The 27,172-nt window shown below is 40.0% G+C and overlaps 1 protein-coding gene across 2 annotated transcripts in view; it reads right to left on the bottom strand.

Moving 5' to 3' along the window:
* The window catches only part of ATP10A (ATPase phospholipid transporting 10A (putative)), a 116,597-nt gene that overhangs the window by 67,352 nt on the left and 22,073 nt on the right, over positions 1–27,172 (bottom strand). The window contains exon 2 of one of the 2 annotated variants that reach the window (XM_009666377.2): positions 3,205–3,409. In XM_009666377.2, the coding sequence (XP_009664672.2) occupies positions 3,205–3,409 (205 nt within the window). Of the gene's footprint in view, positions 1–3,204; positions 3,410–27,172 lie in introns of those variants that run through there. The other variant, XM_068923350.1, reaches the window with a different exon arrangement.

Here is a 27,172-nt window from a genome sequence, read left to right as displayed (position 1 = left end):
CCCTATCCTTACTAGCAGGGGTGGGGGGAAGGAAGCTAATACTGCTGCATGTATGCAGCAAACAAGTATGGCAAGGACTTTAACGAAGATTGCAAGTTTTCTGCTGGGGGACTTAGGGTTGCTTTTACAGAGAGGCTCTGTGACGCTGCAGCTGCTGAGGACTTGGAACTTGCAGGTGTGCACTTTGCCTACCACTTAGCTGACACAGGAACCAGGGCTTGGATATGTTTCCTGCTTTCTCAGCTATTTTAGGAGAGGGGAGGTAGTCATGTGTGGTTTTCTTTCAGCCTTTCTTTCACTACTGGACTTCTTGAGGCCCAGTCCTGTTTTCATTGAAATGAATGAGCTTTTTGTCATCGACCCCCGTTTAACCCCTGACAATTTATTATGGACCCTATTGCTATTGCACCTGGGTGTCTTGTGATCTAAAGGTTTATTTATCCTCATGCTTTGGATCACACTTCTGAGATAGATAAGTGCCATAATCTTATTATAATACAGGGAATGGAGATAAAGAAGGTGGATGGCCTGGAAATTCAGTGTGTGAGGTATAGATATCTATAATGCTGACTAAAAGATATCTCTTAGTTCAACTGATTTCCTCAGAACTCCTGCTCGGATGCCACTCAGCAAAGCAGAATAAGCCAAGTCATATAAGGCCTTGATGTGCGGAGCAGCTTCGGACATAAACCTAGCCTTGATTCCCTAGAAAGGTACTCTTTCCTCAGCCTCCTTTCCCAATGGGGCCCAATTCAGTCTCTAATAACCTTTAATCTGATGGAGGAGGAAATGACACTGCTACTCGCACACAGCAGTCTTTTGGCTACGTAAAAGACCCAGATTTAAACTCTCTTGCTACCTGGCTTGGATCAGTTACTTAAACCTAAGTATGCCAAACACCAGATTGCAAGGGTAGTTCCTCTTAGTGTTCCTGTTAAATCTGAATTATTGCATGTATATATTCACTGGGCTAGAAACAGAAGAGTGATTCCGCAGTCAATGGCTCAGGCACAGATCTTTCTTTGGGTCCCAGCTCCCAGGAGCAGGGAGTTATTTCCCAGCAGTTCTCACTGGCTAGGTTCCAGGAATCACAATCCTAGCACTAAGCTGTGACTCTTCTGCTAGGGAGGCCTGGGTACCTAACACAGTACAAAGGACACTAGGGCAACTAGGCTCTTAAAAGTCAGGCTGGAGTTGCTCTGTACTTGGACACTTAAATCCTGCTTACTGTGTTTACCATCATCTACTGCAGGGTGTCAAAAGGTCTTGAATCATGAAGATCTGACCATCCGCCGTGGATGACTGGGTGAGGTGGTGCCTCCCCAGGTGTTGCTTTGAGACAGCTGATATATGCCCTCAGCCTACAACTGTACCTGAGAATGTGGAAGCATACTTGTATTCAGTAGACTATATGCGACCTCTAGTTTTTGTCCTTCATAATGTGCCTGAGGTCACATAGGAACTCTGTGCTGGCAGAGAACTGAGCCAGATCATCTAAGTACCTCCCTGGAGCTCTACCCACTGGGACGAATTTCCTCTCAGTGGAGCAGGACAGGACTTTTGACAAGCAATCCAATTAGCTTCTTTGGAACAATCAAAGTTTTTTAAAACATTTGGCCTGTAGTGGATTAAGCTTCTTGTCATGGTGGTAGCTGACATGCGATATCTAAATTCTTTGCAGGAATCACTGATGATTAAACAAGTCTGTATCTCATGTTTTTACAAGCTTTTAGCAGAAAGGCTTTGCCCAACATAATTATTAGAAAGGCACATTGATTTCTGGATTACAACTTCATTAATGCTGATACACCTCAGTACAATTATAGGCTGCTGTAGTCACTTCTGATGATAGTCATAATGACGATAGCCCCTGGGGAGGCCACATCTGGAGTACTGTGTCCAGTTCTGGGCTCCCCAGTACAAGAGAGACATGGTACTACCGGAGAGAGTCCAGCGGAGGGCTACCAAGATGATTAGAGGGCTGGAGCATCTCTCCTATGAAGAAAGATTGCAAGAGCTGGGCCTGTTCAGCCTGGAGAAGAAAAGACTGAGAGGGGATCTGATCAGAGTGTACAAGTATCTGAAGGGAGGGTGTCAAGAGGATGGGGCCAGACTCTTTTCCGTGGTGGCCAGCGACAGGACGAGAGGCAACGGGCAGAAACTGAACCACAGGAAGTTCCATCTCAACATGAGGAAAAACTTCTTTCCTGTGAGGGTGACAGAGCACCGGACCAGGTTGCCCAGAGAGGTTGTGGAGTCCCTTTCCCTGGAGATATTCAAAACCCGCCTGGACGCAATCCTGGGCAACGTGCTCTAGGTGACCTTGCTTGAGCAGGGGGGTTAGACTAGATGATCTCCAGAGCGCCCTTCCAACCTTGGCGATTTTGTGACTTTCTAAGGACAGAAGTCCCATAGTTTGCATAATCTGTCAGATGAGAAGAGATACTAGGAAAAAAGATGTAGCAGAGTTCCAGAAAAAAAAAAAAAATTTCACATCCGAGCCAAAGCACAGGAAACTGGGGTTAGCTGTCAAGAAGGATGGGAGAAGAGGGCATACAGATAAATGCTATTTAAATAACATTATTAAATCAAGTAAAACTTCAGGTAATTTCCTCTAATTCTGCTGACAGTATCTGATCTTCTGGATTTTGCTTTGTTTTAAAACAATGCTGCTGGAGAGAAATAAGTGCAATGAGAGAGCAGCAAAACAAGTTTTCAGCACATGGACCTCTAATGCATGTATGCTGCCTCTTTAAATCTTACAAGCTTTAATGCTTCAAGTGCTGGAGGGATATTCTGCAACGTGGGGTTTCAGGCAGAATTCTTAATTGAATTGAAACTGTTCTGGTCTGCAGACAGGAAAAGTAGTTGTTTATATTAAAATATCTTCTCACTAGGCAGTTAAAATGTGTTTTCAAACATCAAGCTACAATAGAAGCCATTTAAAAACCCCAATATTTTCCAACCACACACAATTACCCCAAATAATTCCTATTCAAATTCAGGGAAAAATTATGGCAAGATATTTGCTACTATTATGAGGTCAGCTGTTGGCAAATGCTAGTATTTTAATGACAACCATAATAGTAACCCATCACCACGACTAGAGCAAGCAGATTTATCTGGTGTGGAGCACACTGGTGAGCAGTTTACTTACCTGAAGCAAATTTTTATTATAAGCAAGGGTTAAGAATGGTGACTTACCAGCTCTAAGAATCTCCTCACTACCTGTCTTTGTTTTAAGTTAGTTTCACCATCCAGGTTAGCTGTTTCTATATGGCACAGCCCATCAGGATCACTTGAAGAGAGCAGCAATATGTCAGCAGGTATAATTTCATTACAGCGAAGCTGAACAAAGTCTCCAACTTTCACTTCTTTCCAATATCTGCTTATGTATTTCTTTTCATTCCTAGAAAAAAGACATTTAAAGAACATGTATCAAAAAAACCCAACAAAAAACCCCCACGTAGATCAGGGTGCCTCAGATAAGATCTGGTTTAATTTGCAACAGGAGCACAGCGTCTTTGAGTTCCTCAAATACTTTCAAGTCATGCCATGAAAAGGTCACACAGACTGCCTGGAGGCCAACTATCACCAACTAAGAACCAGGTCAGGGCTCCCAAGGGCTTTGGGAAAAAAAAACAAAAAAACACCACCACCACGATGCTCTTTATGGCCCAGAGTACCACAGGTGGCTGTTGGAGCTGGGATCCTAGGGGTAAGTGGGTGCTGCACATCCTCCTCCTTCCCTCAGTGGTCCAACCCACCTAGCTGACCCCATGAAGGGGAGAGAGCTATTGTGTGCCACGAGTGAGGAGGAGTCACAGACTGACGTATCTCCCGCACTTCGGGGCAAGCGGGGGAATGGCAATGCAACTGAGAATAGGCATAGGCACAACACCTCCTTGGCATGGCTCCTGACTGACTTTCTTCATACACCACCTTCTGATATACCCTCAACTGGCTCCCACTTTTCCCTCTTTCCAATAGGGACAAAGTTTGTATAGCGCTGCATGTGAAATTTGGATGAAGGAGCCAAAAATCTGTAACTGAAAGAAATTTCCAATATTTATCACTAAATCTAGAATTGCAAGAACATCTCCTGTGCAAAAACACAGCCCCAAGTACTCTGCAGGGAGAGGACACAACCGTTTCTTTTAAATATTTCTGCAGTATCACCATATTAACCATAGTGCCATCTGTTACATAGCTCATTTCTGCTTAGTTACTGTGAACATTTTATTTTGGAGCGTAATGTCTTTGTCGCTTCAAAGACTTATCCAACTGAAACATTAATGTGTATGTTGTTCATTTAGATATAGCACTACACCTCTCTATTTTTAAAAGTCATGATAATTGGCTACTTGGTTTTTTTACTTTTTATTCAGAGCAAGAGGAAAAAAGAACAGGTGCTTGCTTAATTAATTCTAGTTGAAATTCAGGTTTTTAGCTTTAAAAAACTAATGTGCTTTCTTGGCATTTGCGAAAATTGCTTTCCTTCATTGTGTTTTTGAAAGAAATTCCTTCCAAAACAGCCACAATATTAACTGGGTAAAATACCTCCTGAAAAGGGGAAGCAGTTATTGTGACTCTTTTGTAAGCTGCCAGAAGACACTGTAAGCACCTAGGCTACTGTCACCCAGGGCTGGCACCCTGTCACTGACAACGAGGGATAGTCTTCCTTGACAGTACTTAAACAGGTAGAATGGGATTCTGAAATAGAGGAGGTGCTATTTCATGTTCTTTAAAAGTATATTATTTTAAAATACATTACTTTCAGTAGTAACATGAATAGACTTGTAACTAAATGGAAATATACAGGAGTCCTGCTAATGTTGTCTGGGGTTACTGATAGTGATGCTCTGCCCAACTCATCTCTGTCATGCCTTCAAGGGTGTTAAAGGAATTAGTACATTAGTTTACTTTCATTCATTTATTTAGCCTGAGCCCTAAGGAGTAACATCTCAGGTAACGCAGCAAGGATGAATCAGATCATGTTTTACCTCCCAGAATTTCTTCACTGCCCTTTTCTAACATCCAGTTCATAAAAGGAAGAAATAAAATTACGGATGTACTCTCTATTTGGATAAAGCCTGGAAACGATTAATGAGAGCTAAGTGTAAAACATGATAGTCTAACAAGGGCAAGTAATTTACATACTAGCTACAGATATTACCCATTCCCTTCCCATTCAAGCTGAAGCCAGCATTTAACTTTCCCTGCTAACGAGTATGAAATTGCTTTGAAACCCAGTGTGCCGTAACGCAGTGCAAATCGCTGCATCACAGATCTGAAGAGTTTGTTAGCTATGCAATCTGAAACCCCAAAATCCTTCACATATAGCCATTACTCTTGATCCTTTCTCATTTAACTGTGGAACTGGGTGATGTTCAAGTGCATGTACAATGAGTGGCACTATGTAAGTACTAGCAGGCCAGAAATAGCAAGTAGTCCTGTACTATGCTATAAAGACTAACATTTTTATGTAACTTCCATTGTTTGAAAAGGATTACTATTTTAGCATTTCCTGATCTCCCACATGCTTGGCAACTGTCACACTATATATGCTGCCTGTGGCAGGAAGGGTGGGTATCTTGCAACACAAGACCGAATGGCTCTGCTAGGATAGAACGAATGCAAGAACTCTTGCACGCGTGCCAGGGCTCCAGGGGAAAACCTCCTTCATTAGATGCACAGGAAAAACTTCGCCTAGGATTCCACTTAATCCAGCTCTCTTTGCTAACAAGGGCCAGAAGTGGATGAACTGTCCGCCCTCGTGAAAAACTACTTCCTTATCCTCCTCAACTAGGGTTGATACAGTACGAATTTTGTCATTGGCTTCTGCAGAGACAGGACTTTGGCATCCAAGTTTTATACTGCCTACTGAATATTTAGTCTTGCTGTTAAATCGTGCCAGTAATTTCCAGAAGTTACATGATATAAAGAGCTAGGAATGCTATACTTCTTATAAGAGAAATGCTGTCTTTAAAATTAAGCTCTCCTTTGTGCTTGTGCAAGGTGGGGCATAAGAATGCCTAACTTACTTAAAATTTATTTGAAGTTCAGTGCTTTGAGTACTTCTGCCTCAGTGTAACATCACAGACTTTATTTTTCTAGATGCTTTTCAGATGGAACTCCTTCTGTGTCTCCAAGGATTTACATTGCATAGGTCTGCTGCAATAGGCAGCCCAAATTAAACACAGGTGAGCGTATGCACATTATTACATATTTGGGGTGGTGTGTACATATTTTCAAATGGTTCATTATATATTTCAATTTCACAGCAAACATAACGTTTAAGCGGATACTTCAGCTGAGCTCTTCACAGTAATGGCCAATATTGGGATATCAGGAATTTAAAACACAAAAATATAGGATTGAACGGAATACCTAGATCACTGAGACCAGTTCCTTGCAACTGCAGAGATTTATGTAACGGAGACCAAGCCCAGAAGAAAAAATAGAACCACCACTCCATATAGTCTTACACAAAAGCAACAAAATGCAGTCAGGTGGAAGTACGCTCACGCAAAGGATACTGAACAAAATGCAGTCAGGTAGGTACTCATTACTTATCCAATGATCAGTATGATTTTTTCCTGTTATGGTTCTATCCGTTCATTTATCTAGTAGGTGCTTCTCAAACGCCTTCATTTTGTCTTGAATGTCCTAAAATCATCTCAAAACTTTGCTCTCTTTCCTTTTTATAATTGCCCAGTTGATTATGTTTTAAACACAGATGCCTTGGTCTATTCCTCTGAGATCCTGCCATTTGTTCCTGTTTTGTCCCAACTCCATAGCTATTTTGCAGTCCATGACAGTCCTCTGAGGTCTTATGACAGGGCCTCAGACCCTGTTTGCAAGGAACTTTTATCAATGGCTTCTTGCAAGTTTAACTAGACATTATCTGGTTTTCTGGAATATTTTGCTGAAGTACACAAAGACTCTTAGCAGAAAAATATGCCTGGAAGGGAACACCTGCGTTAGCGAGTCCAACCTCCTCGGCAGTCACAGGAAACGCTGCCATGGATGTTTAGGCCACCTGCCCTCACTTATCACAAGCCTCAACATAAATTTAAGTACCTGTAACAAATTTAACATTGATACTGCAAGAAACCAATGCTGCATGAACCACAGGAGGAGGTCAGAGATACTAATTCTTATCTTTCAAAGCTGGAGATTTAGGTAAAAGTCTTCTAAACAAATATGCTATCACACACTTCTGCCACTCTACAAGAAGGAGTAGATAGTGCTACTCTCCAGTTAAATCATCATGATGAACTACTAGGTTCAGACAGCTATGCCCAGCTACTCTAACGTGTTGTGTTGGGCTCACATATTAAAAATGTCTAGCCACCTGCACACGACCTAATCTCCATCAACACATTTACATGCAGAGCGCGTGCCGGTCAGCTCAGGTTGCAAATCCTTACTGATGGAAATATTCCTTCCTCTCTCTGCCACAATCTGAAACAGAACTTGCCACTGCTTCTGCTTTTATGTGCATGTCTTTACACGTAGACATTGATTGAAATCTAACGATGGATGCCTAAAGAGTTGACTGGCTCAGCTGTATCGACCTCAATACCATCAGCCAACAGCAACTGCGGCACTGGCAGATTCAAATACCTCTAGAGGTTAACGTACTTTTGCAGCACTGAAATGCAATTATTCTACCACATCCACTTTTGAACACACAAGGGAAAGTTTGCAACATCCTTTCAAATGTATGTACACAGAGAAAATTACTCTAATTGCTGTCTAAAAACTTGTATTATTCTACCTACTGCGTAGGCCTGTGCTCTGTTTTGAACTAGAACAGCTTGCAGGTTTGCGACAAATTTGGGATTTGCTTTGGTTAACAGCAGAAAACAACAACAACAAAAGTCCCAAAATACTGATGAACTTTTTGTCTCCAAGTTTAAGTTTAAAAATACAGAAACTCAGATATTCCTTTTTTTTTTTTCCTGTTAACCACGCTCTTGCTTCTTCTGGTCTCCCCTGCAGCTTGACCTGAAGAAGATCCTGCCAATAATTTCACTTTTCTGGCCATATAAACATCAGTTTAAAACTATAAAAGGCTGAAGATTTAAAAAGGTCTCTAACTACAAAAATAATTTTGTTTCCTTTTTTTGAATAGCTTTGAACTGTTTTGGTGTGATAAGGCATTATCCAAATTGACCATAAAGGAAGATAATAGAACTTCATATGCATATAAAGTTTAGGAGAAATCTTCCGGTCTTTTTTTTCCTCTCCAAAGTCTAAAGGAAAATACCACAAGGAAGACTAGGTAGGAAACGTGAAAGCCATGCGGCTATAATCTGTTCCACCTGTGCATGGCTTTAGTACTAGAAATTTTATACCCTAAGCCCAGAAGATGGGATTACTGGATAATCATTTCTTGCTTCCTGTATTTCTCTGCTGACAACAATTGCAGTTAATGAGTGGGAATGGCAGACACAGATTTGCTCCACTGATGCACAGAGTGGTTGGGGAGCCTGTACTTATACATACTACAGCCCTACCTTAGTCCCAGCATAATCTCTTACTTCTGCCTCAGGAGGGCTTCTGAAAAGGCATTTAGCAAAAGATAGGGGACGTGCATGTATATTTCCTGGGCTGCTCAGTCTGGCTTACAGAGCGTGCCACTCTCTGCACAGACTAAGACTGCTGCCTAGAAGGTTTTAAGCCTCCCAAAACTGTCCAAAAAATGTCCAAATGACATTTTGTTTCCCAGTCCAAGCCTGTCGGCTGACCTGCTTTTGAAGTACCAATTGTCCTCACTTCAAAAGAGATCAGACTTTTTGCCTTCTCTTCAAGTCCAGGTTGGTCACAGAGCCAGTGAAGCCAGGCTTTAGAAGAAACACAGGAACAAATTAACTCTGTGGAAGAGGAAGAACCCTGTTATAAAAGGCACGTCAAAGACAGAGGGCATATACAAAGCATACTTTGGAGCAGTTGTTGATGTCAACCAAGTCCTTCCTTTCCCATTTCAGGAGGCAGAAAGAGGGTGGGGTAGAGCTAAACAAAGTATCAAGAACATTTCTGTCCCTGATACCTTAAAACATGTTCTAGTGAATTGGCTACAGCTGCTGGAACAAGCTTACTGGAAAAAAAAAAAAAAAAAAATTGAGGCTAACTGGCAGATCCCAAGCACCACGGCAACCTCCACTACTACACACCAAGAAAGGGAGCCTCATTCAAATAACAAAGCAAACAGAAGTCCCACATCAGGCCAAACTATCTTTATGAGAGGCTGTAGGATCTAGCTGTTTCTAAACAGGTCTTTCACACATTCAAAGGGTTTTCACAAATTGTCTTCTCTTCTTTCCAGTCTCCCTCGCCTAGGCTGGGGCCCTCCCTTTCAACCCTCCGCCCTAGTGCCTGACACTACTGCAGATGTAGATGGCTGATGCTAACTGAGCCCACAGAGCTCTGTTGACACTGATGGCAAGTACAGATTTTGTATAACTCATCACAGGCTACAAAACCAGAGCCAGTGACAACACTGAAATATATCACAGAATCACAGAACGGTGGAGGTTGGAAGGGAACTCTGGAGGTCATCTAGTCCAGCCCCCCGGCTCAAGCAGGGTCCCCACACTGCCCAGCATTGTGTCCAGATGGCTTTGGAATACCTCCAAGGATGGAGGTTCCACAACCTCTCTGGGCAACCTGTTTCAGTGCTCTGCTACCCACATAATAAAGCATTTCACAAATTAGTCCACAAAACTACTGAGTTACAACCTGTATCAATTACAATTTGAAGACTACAGGTATAGCAGATTTCAGAGTTTAAAAACAGAGCTATCTATGAGACTAATGCATGTATTACTTTAAGTCTGAAGATGCTAAATATCTATGGAAACACACTGGAAAGAAACCATTTGGGTACAATTACAGTGCTGTGGCAGAATTAAGGAAAAATATGTAGCATAAGTTAATGCCAAAGCAGGTTACATAATGCCCAGAATATGTCTTCATTGCACCATAAACGATAACATCTGCTTCTATTAAAATAAATCATGAAGAGGCTCTGAATCTGATATTAATCAGACAGAAACAGATTAACATAGTATGTTCTTGAGAAACGTTTAAGAGAACAAAATCTCTCAGGGACTAATGTTTCTAAATAGACCCCTTAATCTTCACATTATTTTAAGAGGACCTAAAAGTTTTCTTTTCGTGGACTTCAAATATTTTTTTTTTGATTAGCAAATGCAAAGGCAAGTTACAGATATTAATCCTAACAAAAGGACTAGGAATATATGTGTGTCTGTGAGAATAATGAGGTATAAACGTGCCTTTTAATAAATTCACGCTTTCTGAAAAGCGCTAATTTATCTGTTAAAAGTCAAACTTGCTCGGAAATAAAATGTAGTGACTCAGGTTTAGAATGTGGAAGCAATCACTGAACTTCTTTTGGCAGTCTTATCTCCATTAGACCTCATGTTGAAAGAAACCTTACTATTGTTCACTACAATGAAACATTTGCTGCCCAGAATAAACGACCTTAAGCCAAGAAACTTTTTGAGATAACAACATGAAACTTAAAAGCAGAATATTCAATGAATTTTTACACAAACTGAAGAAAGAAAAGCTGCCTTCTAGAACTGCATTTTAAAACTCTGAGATTGTTTTGGAGTTACATCTACTATCTTTTTTTCTTTTTTTTTACTAGTATGATCCTAGATACTCCTTTGTTTACTGCCAAAAGTACTAATAAACTGTTATCATTCTTCCAGTAAACATAATATTGGGAGAGAAGACTATCTATTGCCGATACTTAGCAGGATGGATAAATAATGGTTTGTACAGCAACTTCCCAACTGGGTACCACACAGGGAAGCGGAAGAAGTGGAAGAACTGCCTGGATGTAATGTGCATCCTGTCCTACCGACATTAAAATCCATGAGTCAGTTACCTCCATATCAATGCCACAAAGCTTCCAACAGCTTGATATATTAGCAATTCTCTTCTGAACAAAGTAGTGCAAGAAAGCATTCATCTGGTTTTCCTTAGGACATCTTCTTTCTGACCATCAATAACCACAACTCCTACATTTGATGACATTGCTTACTTTTGCTGTAGATACTAGGCTGATTTCTATAGTAAAAACCGCAGATGCAAAGGAGACAGCTACCTCAGGAGTGGACTCACATCCAAGTAAGATTCTCATCCTAATTTTAGGACCACCACAGACAGTATGACCCCAAACAATGAACTGTGATAAGATTCAATTGCACCTAGTGCTGTGCAAACAGGCAGGCCAAATCCCTGTCTGTGCCTACTTCCTAAACAACTATAGAACAAGTAGGAACTCTTCCAACAGAGATCTTAGGTGCTCAGTTTTGTTAAGAAACAATCTCTGTGCAGAATTTTCCAACGCCCTCATTCTCTAAACTGATAATTAATAGCATGAAGACACATAGGAAAACTGTTTCAGTACCTAAATTTTAGGTGCAAGTTAGATGCATAAATTTAGTGGGCGAAATCTCACACTTTGGTGCTCTCCCACTGCATTTAAGTCAGTGTAATCAGCTGAGCATTGAAAATGAGTTTGTCGTACATAACTATGCCCTAAAAGGTAAATTTAGCCTGGCTCTGCAGAGTTAATGAGGGAAATCCCAATCTTTAATAAGATTCAGATACTTCAAGGAAAATGTTGTTCCTTCTCATTCTTCTGATTCTACACACCTGCCTATTTGATCTCAGGACTACACGACACAGGTCATAAATGCATTAATGCATTCACTACATAAAATCTATCTAGACACAGAAAACTTTGTAAAGAAACAGAAATCTGTTACATGAAAGGCATTTCTTAAATGAAACTGTTTTAACTTAAAAATAATTCCAATTCTTTTAGCTAAACATGTAACAGTTGAAAGAATTTTATCAGGAAAGGTATTTCCTGTTAATTACGTGCAGAGACCTGCTAGAGTTGTTGAATAATATCTAGTTTGAGAGACTATTTTTTTTCAAATATCCTCCTGCACATAGCTGTGCCACAGAAACACATCTCCTTTAAAGGCAGCTTTGAAGCTCACGTTATCTAATCACCACACAAAAGAACTCTAGAAGTTAATGTAGTTCAGCTACCACTCAATGTTAACAAGATCGTTGTTGAAAAGAATGTTAATAATTCACCAATTTAGTATTTAATAGACAAAAATCAGCCTCTCAGGCTGAAATGTAAGTCTTTGATCTTTTTCTCCAGTTCCTCCTGAAATTGTGAAGTTTTACATTTTTCTTCCACTTCTATTCTTGTCTGAAATAAGTCACACAGTGTCCTGTTCCATTCCTTACACTCACTAAAGAGTAAAGGAAAGAAAAAAAGCGTTTATACATTCAAATTTAGACATGCAGGATATAATCTAAATTTCAGGTTGAGGATAATTAAAAATACTTACCTATCCAAATACCAACTTAGGTCTCAGCGGGTCTCAGTGTGCAATGCTCAAACTCAGACCAACTGAGATGATGTTCTACGTGTTGCTGCCTCTAAAACACTTATGACTGCACTGCCAGAACATCGCTTTGGCCCATAAACAAGACTGCTCCTCCCAGACAAAGGTGAACTGCTTAAAGAACTGGTAAGGATAAAAAGGTAGAAAAAGCTTTTTGGCTGTAATACTATTACAGGAATCTTGCAGGTCAAAGCCAGGTTGGATGCTATACCTCTGCAGAACATGTTAACAGTTCTTTCTACTTTGAAACTGAGACATGAAACTGTGTAATATGTGTGCCACTGATTCCCAAGAATATTTGAAGCATGTTTCATCGTACTCACATCTTAATTCTTATGAACTTTATTTAACTGTAGCGTTACTAAGGAATTAATTTCCTCTCTGTCAGAGGAGATATATCACATGGAAATTGCAGGAAGAGTGAAACTTCAAACTCAGGCACAGTGTTCTATCTTTACACTGAGAGGCACAAAGTGAGACTTAACATACTATCCTGGATAAAACCATGCTCTATTTACCATCTATCCGAAGTCAGACGCCTGCACCAAATACTCCCAGGCAGGTATGGCAAAGCAGGCAGTCTTACTTGACAGTCATGGATGCTTACAGGCTGCAGGCTAAGCAAACTGGAAATATCTTTGTGCTTTTGTGATGGTGATGGAATAAAACCAACGTCTGCGTATAAATCCTGCCAAACCATGGAAGAATGGTTTGGTAGGATTTAAGCGCAAACATTGGTCTTACCCTTTAACGCCTACCTGGGAATAAAAGAGGCCCCAGAATACTCAAAACCTGGCCAAAGTGGGTATCACCGCAGGATCTAGCAAACCTCTGTTGAGCTGATACCATATACTGCTTTTAGGGCCCTGTCCCTGGTATGATGTGATTGGCTACCCTAGGCCCCTGATACAAATCCCCAGCGGGGTGGGAGAATGCTTTGCTCCTGAGCCATTGCTCGTGCCACACCACACTCATGTCTTCCTAACTGGCCATGGCTCAGCGGAAAAGAGGTCAGCAATTCTGGGATAACTGGGTTCCCATAACTTTCTTCCTAATATGAAGGCACACAGGGGTCAGCTAAGGCCCTGAAACATGAACATAAAGATGCATTTAATGCCTTTTTTAGTATTTACTATTATTAATTCTTCTTTGTTTATATTTCTCCATGTAGGTTCTTAAACATAAGAGCAATGAGATTTCTCAGAAGAGATGTAAATGAAACACAGAACTAGAGCTTGCAGCACTGCTGTCACTAGCGCTTGCACTGGTGCTCAAAGTGAAAGAGCTGTCTGCCATTTTCAATCTAGATCTAAAACGCTACTTTGTGAGAGGCAATACGAGTATAAACCCCCGGGGAGCCCCTGATTTGAAATACAAACATCTATTTCCAGCATCAGTACAACCCCAAGAGAGAAGGAGCAGTGAAAGGCATTACAACGCTGAAGAATCCTAATTCTTCTGATTAGCTGGCAGGAGAATAGGCCTTACCTTGTACTTCAGGCTGATTTGAAAAGCACAGTTCAAGTTTTAAACAGAGTGACTTATCCTAGACTGTGTGTAGTCCGATTTCTCTATATTTAGCTGCTCCCACAGGTTATGTGGTTTGTCTTTTACCTTTCTGGATCACTGCTTGCCCCAAGACAAGAATACTAATGCAAGGAAAAGCAAATAGCCTCAAGCTATACTTTAGTACTGAGATATGTTTAAATTACCATGTTGTTCTCATAACAAAATATAGAAATCTAAAAGTCTCTACAATTTTGGTATGAATTAATAACAAGGTGTTTCACAAGAATGCTTAATAGCGATTGATAAGGACACATCTGAACTGGAACTTGGGAACACTTCTCAGTACTCATGACTGAGTACACACATTGGTTGGATCCTGACTATGTGTCAGCTTGAAATCAGGGTGTGCATAAGCCTCAAGTTGCTATGCTCTAGGTCCTGACGCAGTTTGAATGCAGACATACCAAAATGTATAGAACTGTTTTGCTTTCATACAAATTCATAGAATATAAAAATGTTCCTCATTCTCATAAGAGAAGAATTAGAAGGCCAAACTCTATGCAAATCACATGTAGCGATATGAATCTTTGAAGGCTTGAGTCAAAACAAACATATCTACGGATGCAAATTTTATATTCAAAATTCTTGGTGAAAATAAATGATAGAGGTTTATACTGAAGAAGTGAAAACCACAAAATGCAATGTTCTACTATTCAAATGAAATGTAAGATGCCTTTAGTAATATTTCAGTAGTTCAGATTCAACAACTTGACTACTGCTGCTAGTTGCATATAAAAAATTTAGGATGAGAATTCATTAAGTGTTTTCAATGTCAATCTGATTACACTGAGAGCCCCTGTTTTTACACAACCTATTGCTTCCCTGAATTAAAGATGTTGGTCTTCATCTCATTAATATTTCAAACTTACTGGAGCCAATCAATGAATATAGTTTAATATGAAATTCTACGCTAGAACAGTATTTTTGTTTTTGCAGAGATAAATGCACTCTTGTTCTGCCCCACTGATTTACAATCCAAATGCTATGAAATATGGTTCACGAGGTACAATCAGCTGAGACACAGAGTACATCACAACCTGTTAACTTTAGTTATTCAAAGACCTTGTAATTGGAGAGCTCTGCAGGGAAGCAAGTCATCTGTGCCGCTTGTCCACAACTACAGAACTATCATCACTAAAAAGGACAATTGCTAAAGAACCACGTTCCATGAATATAAATTTTGATAGTCTGGTGGTAAACTTTCCATCAGTTTACCAGATAATGCATTTTCACAACAAAATATATCTTTCTATAATAATTATCCCACATTTTTTAACCATTCAGGCAGTTATAGGCTGAACATTTTCAAGAGCATGTTGGCTGTCAGCTGCATATGTATCTGTATGCTTTTAGACATAAAGAGGGACACTTACAATCTTTTTTTCACTGTTGCCCTGTTATAAAGGGATAATAATGTCATTCTTGTGCACTTTTTATAGCATGCAGATTGTTCATCAAAACTATTTAAGTTCATTTTGAAGATTTGTATTTTATTTCTTTAAAAAATAAGCAGGCCAGCTAATAGGATTGAATACTGTGTTTCAGTTCTTTCTGCATGAATGGAACACCTCATTAAGCTAAACTTCTCTTGGTAATTACTGAAGTTCTTTGCAAATATTATTCTCAGAATAAAACTATTCATGAATGATTTTCACTTATTATTTCCTAAACTCCAAAAACAGGCTAAAAATCTAGGTCCCAATTCAGGAAGGTGCCTAATTTTATGTCTAAATTCAGACAGAAAAGTAGTTTTACTGGCCAAAGCGCAGAAAGAAACCTTCTCTGTAGTTAACATTCATACCTTCCTTGAGTGGAAAAAAAAGATAGAACACTGAAATGCAACACCGTGGGGGGGGGGGGGGGGAGGAAGGGAGGGAAGGGGGGGTGCAAGGAGGCAAACTTCAAGGCTTTTACTGCAGTCAACACAAAAAAGTGACCAACTGCAAACAACTCTGCTTTTCAAACACCCAGAAAGTGAAGTTTAGAGCAAGCAATTACAATGGGACTATTTATGGGAAGGGTTTGAAACACACAGGGAGAACAAATAGTCTGAAGGAGCCTGTGAGATCCCTAACACCTCAGCAGGTGGCAGGCCACGCTCGTCCTGTGCGGAAAAGTCAGCATTCAGCAGCCTGGCACATACACAAAGATCAAAAAGTCTGTATCACATCCTTAAGGCAAAATATATCTTAAAAAGTCAGGAATATCAGCATATAAAAAAAAAAGATCAAACTTCAATTCGATGTCTCAGTTTACTATTCCAGATTAAATCAATCAACTCTGCAGATAAAATTTGCAAATCTAACAAAAGTTCTTTAACCTGAACCCTTCCCCTACAAGTCTGTAAGAGGTTCGAAAGGTTTTGAAAATGCAATTCACAAGTTTTTAGAGAATACACAGGTCTTCCAATCAGATAAATTTAGACACACTCAAAGCCCACACTTAAACTTATTTTGCAGACTCTTCTGCTTCCCTCTCCTTTGCACATCTCCATTTTCAATTCTATCACTCAAAACCATAACTGAAGTTTATTTTTTACTCCTTTTCTCCCCACCATAAAAAACACCACATCAAAAACTTGTGCTTTTCTTTCGCTCCTTAATGCCAAACTCTTATCAATAACCTCATTTCCAGTTTCGCTCCATCAGCTTCCACACCAGTACTACCACAATCACTTTCCTTCTCTATTGGCAGCAATTAATGACTTTGAACCCTACGGCTCCTCTTTGCTACATCCAGCTGAAAGCTATATCCACTCCAAAGCATCTGTCCTCCTTATCGAGCTTTTGCTATACCCCTGTGGATGGTGATCTTGTCTGTCATTGTTGGCACCTTATGAAGGATTATGTATATATTCTTTTATAACTCCTCTTGGAGATATGGACTGCATTTAGGTCCATGTCTGGAAAGACAGCTAAGAAGAATTCTCTGTAATAAGACACCCGAGCTTTTAAGACTCCTAAAACTGAAACTCATGCTTGCAATTTCACTGTGAGATAGACCTTACTAATCTAAAGAAAACAATAATCTTCAATCTCCAGGCACTAATTTCAGCCAAAATGCTTTGTAAATGCATAGCACAAATTCTGAAAATGCTTTTTTGACCATCCACAAAACAATCCATCTCTTTTTTGTAAATATATCAAGTTACTCACGTCATCTGGTGACAAATTCAGTTCAGAGGCCTTCCAACATAGAGGTCATCCTATTAGCATGCTGGTGGCTAGCATGCAGCCACTACAGTGGGTTAACTCTGCTACCCTCCTCTCCTGCTGCAGCCCCTCTGCTACAAAACTAGCGCAGCTGGTTTTCTTACAGGCTTCTGCCTCTTGGCTGGATTCATTGGTGTCTGACAAGGGGTGGGTGCAGGATCCTGCCTCTCCCTCACTGGAGCCATTAGATGGGACACACCGCAGCCGATCTCACACCTGCCTGGAACCCGTGGGGACTTGGCACCTTCTGAACATCCCTCTGACAAAGTCAGCTGCAGTGAGCTGCTAATGGTAGGCAGAAAATGGACAGGAAGTTTTATAGACACAGTGAGCTTGTTTCTGTGGCCTAAATAAAGTGTCCAGGGCCATCTGAGATGCCCAAGGTGTCTAGTCTCCAGCTGCCACTCCATAAAAACATATATCCTGTTTCCTACCTTTAGCCTGGTGTGGAAGTCTGAAAATCCCAAGGCATCGCAAATAGCAGTGGGCAGCTATGTTAAGGGAACTGAATTGGGCCTGACGTTTCACCTTGTATCATGTGGGCTCTGCGGGACAGTCTTCCTTCTTTAAATTCCCTGTCTCTGCCACCCAATAGGTCCTCAATCTCTGACTGAGCTCTTCAGTGGTATCACAGGACAAATAACAGAATACTATTTTCCGTGAGTTTCCCTAGTGATGTTATTCCATCTTCCCTTGTGGGACTATATAGCAGAGAGAGATGAGATCAGGGTGCTTCAGTAAGCTGTGTACGGAGACAAAAGCCATAACACAGGAAACTTTCGAAACGTCTGACCTACTCTGCTAACTCAGCTGTGGTATGAGAGCAAGACAGTGGGGTGAGAAAGATGCATAAATACTTCAGGATTAAACTAAATACTGTAATTTTGGGGAGAGCATAATCCAAATAAATACGCTTCCTCCACATTTTTAGACTCATATCCATTTATTCTGCATAAAAATAAGCAGAATATTTTATGGTGTACAGAAAGGCATCTTCAATCATTTTTTGTTTAAGATTAGAAAAAAAATTGCTATTGGCCCAAAACCTTGTTTGAGAACTCTATGTACAAAGCATCCTTTTCCTTCATCTTTTCAAAGAACAGGACAAAATAGGAAAATAGTGACATGATCTTAATCAGAGAGGCAACGGTGTAAGCAGCCCCAAATACTTCAACTGACTACAAAGCATGCCTTCAGAAAATCCAAACTGATAAATTCTCAAAATAAATGGGAACCACTGTATTCTGCAAAAATAGATGTCTGTCAAATACATGTTAATTCCTAATGTACAGCACCCTCTGATATATTAATGATGTGAATACTTAGTCTCTGGAGACTGTCAAATGAACCATGAGAAAGAGTGGCATTCTCAGAGAAGACTCTAGTGAACAGGTTTCCAAAACCTATGAAACTGAGCGCTGCTATCTGTGTGCTACTCCATCACAGATGGCAACATACCGTAGAAGACCAGGACACTGTTTAGATTACACTGTTTATCTGTCTTTGTCTGAGACAGCACCAAATTAGACCCCCATAGGAATCTCCAACTGGCACCTAGTGTAATGTAACTACTTTTAGGAGAGGCACTGGTGGAACCAAACTTAGCTTAGCTACAATGCAGCTAATTTTCCTGAAATCAATTCAGACTAAAAAATGGCTTCTAACAGTATGTGTTTACTAATCTTTAAATTCATTCATTCCTTTTTGACATGGAGCAATAACAATTTCTCTCTTTTCTTCCCATCTTCACATCAGTGAGCAGGTTCCCTTCAGGCTGGATTTACATCCCTTTAGAAAAACCCTGAGTTTGTGTGCAAGTCTCAGACAGTGATGAAGAGACAGACAGCAGCAGAATCCGCTGAATGGGACTGGGCAACGAGAAGAGGTACATGAGATGCATGAATACAGAACAGGAAAGGGTGAGGAATACACATAAGAAAGCCTGAAACGATGAAGAGAAGCAGAGAAAGGGAGCTAATGGCTGTCTGAAAACACAGAGCAAGGCACATCAAGGAAAAGACCTTTAACTGAAGCAGAAGAGCAAATGTTCTGTTTTTGGAAAAAATCAGTCAGTTATTTGAAACGGGGAAAACTGTAAGGCTGGCTGGTAATAAAAGGTTGCTGCTTCTGTGACTCTGCCTTTGCTGGGGGCTCCTAAGCTTCATTTGTGGGACTGCAAAACAGGGCAGTACTGTACACCTCTGTCTTCCTGATCTGGCACATTAGGTTTGAGGCCCCATCAGTTTGTGGGCCACAACAGTTTTTGCAGGTGTAGAAAATAATTCACCTGTTGCATATATGCTGAGGGCTGCACTCTCAGCATGACTTTTAGCAAAGTAGACAGGAGACATTAAAGAGAATCCAACTTCAAGTATTTCTCAATGGACTATTCATATTCACTTTCATACACGTGGCATAGTGGTTTTCAGGGAGAAGGGAACAACAGAGAAATTATCAGAAATAAAATGCTGTATTTTATTTTCAAGGCTGAAAAAGATGCACCTCAGGTAAGAAAGACTTGCTGGTTCCTCAGTGCCTCCCTAGAAACCACAGAAAAAAGAAATCTCTTTGCCCAGTCTTTTCTTTCCTACAGTTTGGGACACAATCATCTCTCTTTTATCCCGACCTACAAAAAATGAATATGAAATAAATATATATTTTTTAAAAAGCGAATCAAAGATTTTACAGATAAAATAGAACTTCCAGGATGGTCAGAAAACACCCTAAAATGTAGGCAGATGAAATTTCAAGTTACATTTTTCAGCATGTGTAATTTGTACAGCTATGAAGAAAGGGAAAAAGGGGCCTAGAAATTTGGTAGCAGAGTTAGGAAGAGAACCTAAGTCTCCTGTCCACTAAACACAACTATAAAGGCAACACCGCAATCTGAAAGGTGCTTGCTCCTGTTTGAACAGCAGTTAGGCTCTGTGCTTTTATGAACCTCACTTTAGTTACTAAGAAGCTGGAAGCCTAGCTGCTTCAGAAAATGCCTTTGCAAATCCAACTAATAATATGCTTGGGTTAAACAAAGCCATTCTGCCAGTATTTCATAAAATCTGAATCTCAGCATTCATTCAAATGGTTTTATGGCAATATATCTAATTGAAACAGCAATATATGAAGAGAATCATGGAAATCACCATTGGATCTTACCTTAGGGTACCTTTACAGTAACCTGAAACAATGGGAGTGTGTGCACTAGTGATACACAGAGCTGACTCTATACTGTTATTAAAACCACCAATAATCACATATATCCTCCCACACTCATAATCCATAAAACTCAGAAACTTAAAATAAGCAGAAGTAAACATTCATGAGATATAAATTGTAATTCTTGTTTTTTATGCACTGTCTTATGATGCTGTCAATTGTCTAGTCTCTTCAAAATCAAGCTGGTTTTAACTCAGAGGAGTTCAGAATATGCTAACTAGATTATTAAGCAGGAGGGTAAACTGATACGTGAGAGAAATGAGGAGACTGGAATATCCATGTATTGAATTCAATAAAAACCTATGTTTTAAGGAAAAGGAATTGACTATTTCAGTTGTGACTCGTAAGCATCTGAAAGCCAAACATACGAGTGAACAAGAAGAACACATTTAAGTGATACAAGTAGTATTAGAGGAATGAAATCAAATAGAATGAAAAAAGCTTATAATTTCCAGAATTAAGTTATCAAATAACAAGATGTCTGCTGCTCTCAGAACAAAACATTTCATACTGTTTCATTTGGACTGTAGAAAATATGAATGTTATAGTCAGAATACACAGCATGCCTACTTGTGGCTTTCACAGCCAGCCTCAGTTCACTTGGGCAAGTAATGAGATTTCAAATTCTTGATTCTGTACATTTAACGTGAAACTAAAGGAACCAATTCTAGTTTTGCAGATATGAACAATATATACTATTACACTTTGTTATCAATCACACTTTGCTTTCATATTAGTTCAAATGGGAAATATTACATTTGTGTTCCTGTGCAGAAACTGTAGAGATCTATTTTTCCTGCTTCGATTTAGAACTAATTTAAACTTTTTTATCAACCTGGAAACTGAGGATGGTAGGACTGAAGGGTGCCTTCCTCAATGATAAAGAAGAATAATATACTTCAGGCCAGAAAGTTTAATATCCATGGATTGGAATTTTATGATCAGTGCACCTTAGTAATGCACTCTTTCTATTTCTTATTAGAGGGAATTTTATGCAAAGGAATCCAGCAACTTAAAACTAAAGAGCAGGCTGTATCATTTTTAGTGATCAACTTAGCTACAGTAGTCTGTTTTTATGTCTCCTTCAGCCCTCGATTGAGCGGTGAAGCACAGTAGTAGACGGATAAGCAGGATATGCAGCAGGACTCCAAATATTTCTATGAAAATATTTTATCTTTACGTATGCACATACTGATAGAGACCTTTGAGACAGAAACGTTCAAGAGGATTTACCACTACGATGAAATAAAACATTTTTTGCTCCACATGATTTAATCTTGCAGTGGGCTAAGTATTTTGTACTGCGAAACATACGTAAACCTCAACACTGAGCTCATCGGAGCTCAGTCTGCTGTCAGCTGTCACTGAAGTTATCCCAGTATTTTGCTGGACTCAGGCGCTCAGGCTGGATGCAGCACTTCCCCAGCAACATATTACACGCATTTTAAGTCATGGAAGCCCAGACTGGACTTTCTTCAAAACCCGTTTAAATCAATTGATAATTTATTTGAGCTAGCATTCACAATACAGCTTCAGAATGAGAAATATGGGCTTAATTTACAGTACTGATAGTCAAGCAATCCTAGCTGTAGCACAGACTATGAATCTGTCAAGCAAGGCACTGAAACTTAGAAAGGCTTAGCCAAATTCCAGCAGTTTTCCAGCTAGAACTTTAAACAATTGGTAATTGTCAAGCTAGTGACAGACCACTGCTTAGAACTGACCAAGTAAGTCAAGTTGTGCTTGGCCTAGGGTCAATACCATCGTCATTAGAAACTCAGAGAAAACAAATGCAGATGACTGTTTACTAAAAGGGGAAACATATGCAACAGCAAGACAAGAATCAAAATTGTCAGATCATGAAACACTGACATAATTTAAAATAATGTAATCTTGCTTTTAAGAAATCTGCAGAAATAGCTAGTTTCCTTATTCTCCCCAAGTGTCAGAACTACACCATCTCAAAAAGTTGGGATATTTTAATGTTGTTGTCAATCTGCTTTCAGTAGAAACTTGTCTTAAGACCTCATGGACAGGATGTAAGCATTTCAATAGTAGATGGAATATCATCTCTGTGGGAAGAATCACTAAAGCTGTTATTCTTGGTCTAACTGCAGTAGACGTAGTCTATTTCATATAGCTCAGAAATTAAAAAGGTGGTTAATAAGACCTTTGAGCAAATCTAATAGTCCAGCCAAATCTATGATCCAGTAACAATGTCTACAACTTACAGAGGTGAATTCTCTGATCTCTTCATAGTATAAACCTATGGCTCCTTTTTATACAAAGTCATGCACTCCTTTCCTCAAGCAAAATCATTCACATTTTTATATTTATCTAAAACCGTTTAGTGGAAAAATAAGAAAACTATCTGGGGAACATCACTATTTTAACTGCTAATGATGTGCCTCATTCAACTTTATTATGCATGAAATAAAGTTACTGTACATATCTTCACACGGAGACAAAACTGTCTGTAAATAAAACTACTGATTGTTTTATTATTATACTGTATTTAATCAGTTAAAAAAATATTTTGTTGCAGTTTATGAGAAACTTTGGACATTCTGGAAAGACGTGGACCATTATGATGGTTTCTTAATTGAACTGACAAAGTGATGGGAGATATCGGTCTGGATTTTGTGCCCAGGGTAACAGGGGACAATACAGATATTCTCAAAACTCTCACATTTTTTCCAATTTTAAAAAAAGAATTGGATAATACGAGTTTCAAAACTTAGAATCATAATTTTAGGGTATGGGTATAATATGTGAAGAAATAATTTAAACACCTGATGAGTAACAATGATAAAAGAAACACAGACCTCTCAAAGACTTACATGTCAAAGTTCTCTCTGGTTGCAATCAGATTTTTGGCTGGCACGTCTGGCAATAAACAGTTGCAGAAAAACACCTACACAGAAAAACACCTACAAGGACGTAATGTGAAATGTGATCACCTTTTCTAAAGCTTGCAAGTAAGAGAAAAAAGAGTATATAAAAGTCTGACTGTAAGTGCAGTGATCAATATAGCATTTCATGAAAGCTTTCTGGAAATGTTACTTCTAATGGTATCAGGCATAAAGAGCAGTATAATATGACATATATTACTTGAAGGGCTGTTGACATAGGTTAATAATGAACGACAGCATATGGAGCAGTGACAGGCAGTCACAGAGGAGCGCTTGATTAACTCCAGTTTTAGTCACCATCAAAGCTAATGATCTGCAGGCAGTAGTATGTACCATGGTAAACTAGACAGATCAAATATATCAAGTACAGGAGCTACTGAAGTAAGCTGCCTCATATCTGTTTTACTACACAGGCTTAGCTATGTTAAATAAAACTGACGGTTTTATTAGTACCGTGCTGTATTCAGGCAGTTTTTAAGAAAACTCCTTACTTCAGAGGATGGAGATTTCTTAAGTCCCTTTGGAAAGACATGAGCTACAGAGGTTAAATATAAGACTTCTCAGCACTGTAAAGAGCACTGAGGACCCCTCTCCTGAACACTCAGTGGAAATTATGCATTTGAGGAAGGAATAAAGTGAGCTACTAAATACCGTATATAATAAGCATGAGTCTGTAGAGCGTGGGTGGAAGAGGGCTCTGATGATACCCTCCGGGCAAGTCACTGGTCTAGATGACAGAGATGAGGACCTGAGAACACGCACTGAAGCACACGTGCTTTGCTCACACTAGGTGAGGCTGAGGATGGAAACGCTATCTTGAAATGCAGTGGTAGAGGGTCAGCACAATTTGCAGCTGAAGGCAGAGATGATCCCACCATCTAGCAGGGATTTCTATTCTTACCACTCTGAAGTTTGAAATATTGCCAGCTACCTCAGCAGTGGAACGAAAAGGATGAGAAGCTGGGCCGAGTTCAGAGAACAAAAACATGGAACAGGCTTTATGAGGAAATATAAAAATAACTATGTTGCACAGTGCATTCAAATCATCCACATCTTACAAATACTGGGAGCTGCTACATGAAAGAGGGAAAGCATATTTAGTGTGACAAACAGGTACCCCGTCAGAAGCAATGAGATGAAAGCCCATTAAGTGTTTTGCAACTAGTCAGTAAGCAACTAGTATGAACTGTGGGACTATTAGAAACGCCAACAGCACACCACCTATACACGTCAGTAAAAACTTGTGGCTGTATTTTATTCATGCTTGAGGAAGGGAAAGGCTTGATAGCTGTCCTTCATTCCAAGCACTGGCACAGCAGAGGTAGCGGTACTTCATGTTTTCCCTGCACTGCTCTAGGAAGATACTGTAATAGCATCTCCTGGTCTGAATACTGCTGGGCCAAGTAGACTGGTTACTGTCTCTAGCTCACCGCAGACTGCTCACCGCTGCCTTCCTGACAGAGGTGTCTGATCACTCCATTGCTAGCACAACTGCTTGTGTGGCTGCTTCCTAGGTCAGCTCAGTCAAAAAGAGAATCCTACTATTAGAAGTGCTGAAGCTAATCTGGATCATTGCTACTGAACTGAGCTAGGAAGCAACATCAAGGTAGTTAAACCGAGCAGCTGAGGGGATGGGAGGGGGTCTTGTGGGTTATCGCATTTGCAGGGCTCGGCTGCAGCTAGAACAGGATGTGTAACCACACTGTTGTTCCTTCTCTGTTTTGTGGAGGATGCTTCTGGAGGAGAAAAGCAGTTCTTTCTCCAAGCCTGTTCAAGTTCTCTTGGCTGAGAAAGCATCACAGGGGCCAATAACAGTGCTGGCTTGTCCACCGGCCACTAAACTAGGACCATAAACTTATCTGCCACTTGAATTGCTATCAGCAAATATGAAATTTTCGTTACTGCTATTAGCCTGGACAAAATACAAAAATTAATCATCCTCAAGGAAGAAACTCTACCATGCTTCTAATCTCCTACCTCATCCAATATTTTAAATTAATGGAGGATGAAATGAGGAAAACAAAAAAACAGCCTCCATACTCCCTTCACACATTCCAAAACTTATTTTTCTTGGGATTTTTTTGGCAAGCAGCTTAAACACAAGACATTAAACAGAACTGCTGAGTGAAGATGTCTATCACAGACGAGTGTCCTGTGAAATTGCTAGCAGCAACCCACACCTAGAGTGCCTCCTGCTACATTTGCTACCTCTGAGAAGAGTGACCTTTCAGTAATCCAGCTTTGTCCCTAATGCACTGCAATACCTTCAGAAGGATCTGCTGGGAGGATAAATGAGTTTAATGACTAGTTCCATTCTGGGAGATGGCCCCTGCCAGTATATTCTGGGTTGTGTGGTTCATTTCTGAAACTATAATATTCCCTAAGAAAAAGAAGGACAATTCTTGGCTGCAGGGTGGATACAGAAAGGTGGTTTTCCTAAATAATAAATTAGGTCAGCCTTTAAATAAGTCATCCCCTTCTCCGTGGATAAATATTTACTCCTTCCAAACTAATATTAGGTTTACGCATCTCCCAACAACTTTGTTCTGTTCTTGAGTCAACCATAATAGAAATCTACTAGATGGCTTGAGGGGATAAAAAAAATCCTTGGGCTTTGTTAATTCAGCAGCTGGGCTCAGCACACATTTTAAGGGCACTCAAAGATATTTCCCCAACAAAAATAACCACTAGAACAGAAATAAAAACACGGGCAAGAATCTCAAAATGGAACTTACCACTGGAAACTTACGAGAAGCTTGCATTCTCAAAAGCAACTGATGATTTATTGGAAATTGGAAATGACAGACCCCTCATCCTTCCAGAGCCCTGGGCTCCAAACCAGAGTGTCAAGATGGCAAACGCAGTGAGAGAAGCATTATTTCCAGGGTACAAGGCCCTAATATGACCCCATTCCACACACTGTACGTGGCCTTGTCATCTGGGCTCAGGACAGAACCAGGGGGACAGGGATCAAACTATTACAGAAGGGACAAAGGGATTAACTTAAAAGGAAAAATTAAGGAGAGGGCTATTCCACAGGCACCAGTGAATCTCAGAGACGCCTGACCAATGGATCACCATTGTCAAGAGTTTGATGCTTTTCTGTCTTAAAACAATTTCTGTTTCCAACCGTCATTCCCTAGTGATTACAGAACTTAAAAATGCTTTCATCCAGAATGAAGAATAGCTTTGAGACTTTCAGTTACCAAAATATTGTAAAGAAATCAGTCTGGGTCCATTAAAAAGCTTTTGTTTTCATTCTGAGCTTTTAAAGCGATCTGAAGGTAATTCAAGGAAAAATTCCTTTCACTCACCTCTGCTTGGTTTTCTTGGCCTAGGAAACAAAGCCTAGAGAGTAACTGGACTGTTCCATGAGGGCAGACTCAAAGGGAAGAGAATTGCTATTTAAACATGAGGGAAGCCCTCAGACAAAATCAAGTAGGTACAAAATTGGCCATGAAAAACCAAGGCTGCAAAGAACATGACTTCTCAGGATTGGAGCAAGATAAACCAGGGCATCCTCCTAGTAGTAGCAGTCAGAACAAACAGCATAGGTATTTTAAGGTGGAGTGTGATGCACTTACGAATGAGACTATTTGATCGATAACAGGAACAGTGCATCATAACCCAGTTCCAGGTCAGCCTCCCAAGAACCTAAATTGTTTCTGAAAATGGAGACCTTGACACCACAGTGAACTCTACACAGCTCTGTATTTCCACTAGCAGGCAAATTTCTGCCACCGCTAAGCTTAGAAAGGCCTTGAGACCTGTTTCTAAGAGTAAGTGTTCTGATTTT

This window comes from Struthio camelus, chromosome 1 (assembly GCF_040807025.1).
Source record: "Struthio camelus isolate bStrCam1 chromosome 1, bStrCam1.hap1, whole genome shotgun sequence".
Lineage (NCBI taxonomy): Eukaryota > Metazoa > Chordata > Aves > Struthioniformes > Struthionidae > Struthio > Struthio camelus.
This window is presented reverse-complemented; position numbering and strand designations above follow the sequence as displayed.